General features: G+C 47.5%; 1 protein-coding gene across 1 annotated transcript in view; it reads right to left on the bottom strand.

The window, feature by feature from the left end:
• Positions 1 to 2,189: 2,189 nt before the first annotated feature.
• The window catches only part of OTUD7A (OTU deubiquitinase 7A), a 199,334-nt gene continuing 195,221 nt past the window's right edge, over positions 2,190 to 6,302 (bottom strand). The window contains exons 14-17 of the mRNA XM_011949258.1: positions 6,101 to 6,299; positions 5,540 to 5,761; positions 5,332 to 5,423; positions 2,190 to 2,308 (exon numbers count right to left, since the gene is read on the bottom strand). Coding sequence (XP_011804648.1) covers positions 2,190 to 2,308; positions 5,332 to 5,423; positions 5,540 to 5,761; positions 6,101 to 6,299 — 632 coding nt within the window. The remainder of the gene's footprint in view (positions 2,309 to 5,331; positions 5,424 to 5,539; positions 5,762 to 6,100; positions 6,300 to 6,302) is intronic.

Here is a 6,302-nt window from a genome sequence, read left to right as displayed (position 1 = left end):
CTTCCAGTGCACCTCCACCAGTGGCCAATGGGGATACCCAGGGGCCTTGGCTCTCTGGTCCTGCTGCTTCCAAATTTGTCAGTGCAGCTGCCCAGCCCTGTGCTGGTTAATGTTTGTGACAAGCTCCTCTTCCTCTGCAACCTGCTTTGGTCGCTGGAGGATGAGTCCTTCTAACGGTCAGACGGACTTTCCCTGGGCTGGGCCATCTGCTGCCACCCGTGTGGAACTGGGAAGGACTGGGAGACACCTAAAGACCGATGAACAAAGGATTCTCTGGAATGGTCCAGGTCTACAGTGACCTCATGGAGTGACGGGAACCCACTACTGTGCATCTGACTACAGGAGCTACCCGTAGAGAACTGTCTTCATCCCAGCTGGTTCCAAAATGCTCCCCTGCGAACAGCGAGCCTCACATCTGTGAGGGTTAGCGGCAGGGCAGGCGTTCACAGACAGAAGCCACCACTGCTGCCCAGTGTTGCTCAATGCCATATCTAGTCATCTTGTACCCACAGGAGCCAGGTCCCTGGGTCAACTAAAGTTCTCACAATAATAGAACCTGGATTTGATGAAAGCTGAAATTGACATTTTCTGGCCTCTTAATAGGTTTCGATTTACTGATTTCATTTCCTTTTTTCAACAAATACTTATCCAGTGCCCAATATGTATCAGGCACTGTTGTAGGCACCAGGATCCAGTGATGAGCAAGACACATGAAAGTTCCTGCCCACATGGAGCTTACAGTCTATGGGAGATGGGGAGGCGAGAATCAAATAAATGGATGAATGATTAACATCTGCAGCACTCAGATGGTAAGAAATGCACAAGAAGAAGATGCAGAGAGGTGGGTAGGGAGGGAGAGTGGGGTGTGTTGTTCTTTTAAATAAAGAAGTCAGGGAAGGCCTCGTTGAAAGGTGACATTGGAGCAAAGACTGGCAGGTAGTGAGGGGTGAACCATGTGGCTCTCTGGGGAAGAATGTTCCACGTAGAAGGAATGACATGTGCAAAGGCCCTGAGGCAGGAGGGTGCCTGTGACTAGAAATGGCAGGAAGGCCTACGTCCCAGGGCAGAGCAGCGGGTAGAAGTAGTACTGGGGTGGGAGAGGCCTTTGTAAGGACCTGGCTTTTCCTCTGCCATGGGAGGCTGTTTCTTCATTTAAAGTAGCACTCCAGTGTCTGTAGATAAATTCTAAAACAGCTGGTTTCACTAATTTGTCCTCATTAAATTAATAAGTTGCTTTGGTCTTGAATAGATTTGGCCTATATTTACTCTTAAAACCAAATGGCACTCTTCACTTTACGTTAAACTAACAAATGTGTGTGTGTATACATATATATCCTTGAGATGCTCTTTGGGAGGAATAAAAAGATATAAACAATGTGCATCATTCTGTATGTACATAATTAGGATTAGTGAGGCCCCCTTTTTTGGCAAGATTAAAATAGCAAAAATGCAAATTTCAACAAACTATTTGGCAAAATAAATAGAAACAGCAGTATTACTAGCATGGTTGGAGATAGTGGCTTCAGGGCTGTTCTGCAAGGACGTGTGTCTTCGGCTCAGCCTGGTGGGGCCAAGTTCTTCATACTGCGCAGACTTGCACATACCTGTTGTTCCCGGGGGTCCCTGCAGGGCATCTCCCTAGCTCTTTTCTGCTGGGGGTGCAGTGGGAAGAATAATAGATCTTTTGGAAAAGAAGGGACCTCCATAACTGCTAACAGACCAATCTGCACAGTGCCCATAGCTGTCTTTCACGACAGAAGCTTGCAGAGTGGTCCAGCCTGGATGTGCAGCAGGGCCTCCTGGGGTAAGCGTCGGGGGCTCTCCCCATGGCATGTGCTGGCCTCTCTATCATGAACTATCCAGGACCCACTCCTGAGTCAGTGAGGCAGCACTGGCAGAAATACACTCTGGGCCAATAGACCCAGAGCTGTGGAGAGGACACGGGCAGCAGGGTGGACTTGAATTACACAAGAACAAAGCTGAGCGCTGGTCACTGCCCCGGCCAGCCACACTAAAACTGGCCAGCTAGAGTTTCGAGTCAGGAGCAAATGTGAAGGTGGTGCCTCAGGTCTCCAAAGAGTCATCACTTTAAGGCGTTTTGGAAGGGGATACCTGCTCCCTGACATGCCAACTACCTCTGGGCCTTTCATACGGTGTCTGTCCTCAGCTGGCAGCAGAACCAGACTCAACTAGAGCAGGGGCCGCCGCTGCAGCCCAATGAGGATGAAGCCAGAGCTGGTAAGGTCTGCTTGACCCCGCAGGGCTCGCTCAGCCACGGAAACACATTTCTTCTTGTTTATTAGAAGCACTGGAGAAAGATAAAGGACAGAACGCTGGGGAAACTTAATTTGTAAAGTCCACACCAAGATGAGGAGAAAAAGAATCATGTCATAAAGAAAGGAGCCCCAAACATACAGCAGATGCCTTCAGCTTTTACTCCAAGTCTCTTAGTAAATAAAAGACTCACATGGAATGGAACTTACACACACGGATTTGGAAAAGTCTTTGTTTTTTTCTTGCACAAATTTCCCACCATTGATAAGTGCAGCCCTTTTATCTTAACTAATGTGAAGTATATTTTGCTAGGTTAAGTTTATTTTTGCAAAGTAGAATAGTTTGCAAAATAAGTTTGTGGATGCTAAGTGGGGGGAGGTGGGGGTGGGCGATGGACCCATGACCCCTCCTCAGAGACAGGGCGGGCGCTGCATGGAAGATGTCCACACCCTGAGGTGTGCACCTGGGGGGCATGGAGAGTCCTTGTATCTTCAGCCACCCAATTCTTGACAGTAAGCTACGAGAATGAGGAAATTAAATCATTTGGAAAAACATTCAATTTGTAAAGTAATAGACTCAAATGCCACTGGGTGGTAATAGGTAAGAAAAGGTCCACAGTAATTTAGTGAATACAAAGTATTCATTTAAGAGGAAAGGTGCAGTACCAAAATCCATGAACAGAAAAAAGGAAATCAAGCTTTCAATAAAAACAGACATTTATACATTCCCACTTCCAGAAGGTATTCGAACAAGCAGCAAAAAGCGTTTACCCCCGGACCCCACACTGGAGCTCCTACCCCCATCCAGTTACCCTTCCAAGGGACAACCCTGTGACAATAAAGGGTGCAAAATATTGCTCTGTGGCATATTCTGAAAATAATACAAAAATAATTTTTATAGTATAGTTTAAACTTGGCTTGTAAAATTCCAACGTAACAGCATAAAATCTACAAACAGAATACACTGAAAAACACCTTCCCTTAACAATATATTAAAAAAATCATTTACCCAGGTAACAAATGTGCAGGAAATGTGAATTTCTGAAATAACCTTCACAGGGGTTTAGAAGTATCTGGGATCCTCTGGAAACCTGCAGTCCCTTGGAGACACCTGTCCTTCCTGGAAAGGGAAGTGTGGCCAGATCAGGTGGGGAAGGCTGCTCTCAGGCAGGGCCAGCTACGGCAGCAGGGCCATGCACCCCGGGGGACTCACCTTCTTCCCTTTCTCCCTGCTCCACAAAGGGCCCTCATGCCATGCAATGTGAGGGAAGCCCTTGGCCCACATGCAATCAACACAGTTTTTAATAGTTCCTGGCCAGCCTGATGAAGTTGGTCTCTGGCCAGGGACGAGGTCTAAACGGCTTTTCTCAAGGAGCATGCTGTCGGTGCATGGGGCCTGCACATTTAATATGACTATTGGGTCTCTCCCCCTTTTTTTAAAAATACTGTTTAGAGGAAGGATGGATTCAGATCTCTCACAAAAGGAAATGGCTATTCCTAAGTCATGTGGACTAAGTGGTAATGTATCAGCCTGGAACAGGTGTTTACAGACGTCTGGCGCCTCTTTACCACACTGAGAAGCTGGGGCGCAGGATGCAGCCAGTGGTTTTATCTCAGGCTGTTATTTAGGGCACATCTGTCATCAGATGGTGATGGGTGGAGGTAACTTTGAAATGCAAGGGTAGAATAGGTCCTGGTGTTTTGGTAATTACGTACCCTGCCTGGTTTGGAAGGTTTTCCTGTATTACAATGGACTGTTTTTATTCTTCTTTTTTTTTTTTTTAATTAAACAAACCAGGCAGATAGCATGAGAAAGAAAAGATCTGAATTTGCATAGCCAGTTTTAGAAACTTCTGGTTGGCTGTTTTTACATTAAGAAATGAGAAAAACAAAAAAGAATTGACTTTATGCCTCCTTGACATCTTGTGCACACGAGTTTGGTTTCTGAATGGACTACTGAGGCATTTTTAAGGTTGGGTGTCTCAATCTTTCAGGAGTGAGGGGCATGAGGAGTGGCTGGCATCCACACCTGAAGCAACACCTTCTGTGACCCCACAGCTTTGGATGCCAAAGCAACCGCTCAGCGTGACACGAAGAATCAGTCCAGAAAGCTGCCACAGACCCTCTCCATGAGATTTTTAAAAAACCACTTTTGTTTTCTGAGTAATAAAAGAAACCCCAGTAATATCAGGGACATTGATGTTAGTACAGTAATTACCACACATTGAAAATATTGTTCAGCAGGAAAAGTAAAACTTTCAAAAAATTTCTTAAAGATCCTATTTAATAAATAATTTTTGATTTAAGGAACCACTTATGTAAAACTTGAACAAACTACTGAAAACTCCACCTGCTGTGGAATAATTAAAAACAAAAAGGCATTACTCACAGGAGATAATTGTTTTATTATAATTTTCCAAACAAGTAAAAAAAATCCCCTCCCACTTTTTTTTGTTTGTTTGTTTTTGCTGCTCTTTAGTTAGGGAAAAAAGCATCGTTTCTAGAGGAGAAGCTGGCTCCAGTGAAGAGATGGTCGACCTCCTGCTTTTTCTGAGGATACACTCACAGCAAAGCCAGGCGCTTTCTCCTTTCCTAGGATTATTAGAAGCTATTCTAAGGCTCTCACAGGTTTTATAGTATTCTTCTGTTAGTGAGGATTTTACCCATCTTATCCTCATTTCTTGGAAACAAGCTCGTTCCTTAGTGAGGCAGGTTTAGCTCCTCAGTGTCCCTGGCCAAGAATGGCGTTCTCCGGAGGTAATCTTGGAAGGAAGAGGCTGCATATTGCTGCTCAAAACAGGGTAGCTAAGGACACATTTTTTTTTTTTCCTCAAGAAATGTAGGAGGCACCAAAAAAGAGACCGCTCAGGGATCGGGCTGCTCCCTCATTGTGTCACGAGACGGAGGCAGGGTCGTCCTGCCCCATGGAGGGGCCACGATCACAGTGAGTCCCTTTACCTGGCTGAACCCAGACAGATGCCGGTGTTGGGGTGGGCTTCCTTCCCGGTTCCCCCAGCTCCTTCCCTTTGGAAAGAGCAGCAACCTAGTGGGGGCTTACACAGTGACCGAAGGGTCAATTCCTCGCTGTCTCCTGGGGCACCGATGGTCACTGCCCAGGGGCCCTCCAGCGACAGTCCACTGTGGAAGTGCCTTCAAAGGAGAAATGTGAGCAGGCTGTCCTATCTTCTCCTCTATGGGCAAATCCAAATTGTGAGATGGGAACCCTGCTTTTTGGACCCTAGGTGTCTTTGGAAAGCTCCTGTCACCTGAGCTGCCCGGCACTGGGAGCCATCCCTGTACCTAACCGCGCCCGCGAGACGGGTGGTCCAGTGCCCTTCCCACGGCCGCCCGCGGCTTGGATGGCAGTGTGAATGGTGCTTGAGCCGGGGCTGGGGGAGGAGGTTTGGCTTATGAAATGGAGCTGTGTGTTTCTAAAGGGCCACAGTGACCACCAGGGCGTCAGCTGGCGGCCAGGTACCCGCCTTCTCCTAGGTCCCGGGATGAGAGGCAAGTGGAGCCCGCAGAGGAGCCTCCACCGCAGCCCCGGGTGCGGGTTCACTCAAAGCCCTGGGTACTACCAACCGCGCACAGGGGGCCGCTACCTGGATAGAGGTCATCGCTAGGTTAGGAGGAAAAAAAAAAAAACCAAAAAAAGCATGGAAAACACTCCCTTCTAAAAACAAAGGGCTGCGAATTTCTTTATTTCTTACTGAGGAACAAAAATACTCTTGCAATGGCTATTGAGTTTCCACAGGTACGAACGAGGCAGATGCTAGGCTAGCACACCCACTTCCAACAGTATGACTTGTTTCCTATCCGTCTACTACCTGAGTGGCGTCAGTGTAGGTTCAGGCACCATTAGGAACGTTTGACCAAACACGTACACGGCACTGACAGAGGAGGCGCCGGCCTTCCGGTGGACCAGAGCATGTAAAAAAGACACCGACACAATGGAAAAGAAATCCTCGAAGGTAGAACCTCGCCGCCTGCGCTGCGCCGCGCCGCTCAGGGCCGGGCCCCACGCGCCTC

Source organism: Colobus angolensis, unplaced genomic scaffold, assembly GCF_000951035.1.
Source record: "Colobus angolensis palliatus isolate OR3802 unplaced genomic scaffold, Cang.pa_1.0 Scaffold294, whole genome shotgun sequence".
NCBI lineage: Eukaryota > Metazoa > Chordata > Mammalia > Primates > Cercopithecidae > Colobus > Colobus angolensis.
Note: the sequence above shows the minus strand (reverse complement) of the source record. Positions and strands in the feature narration are given on the sequence as shown.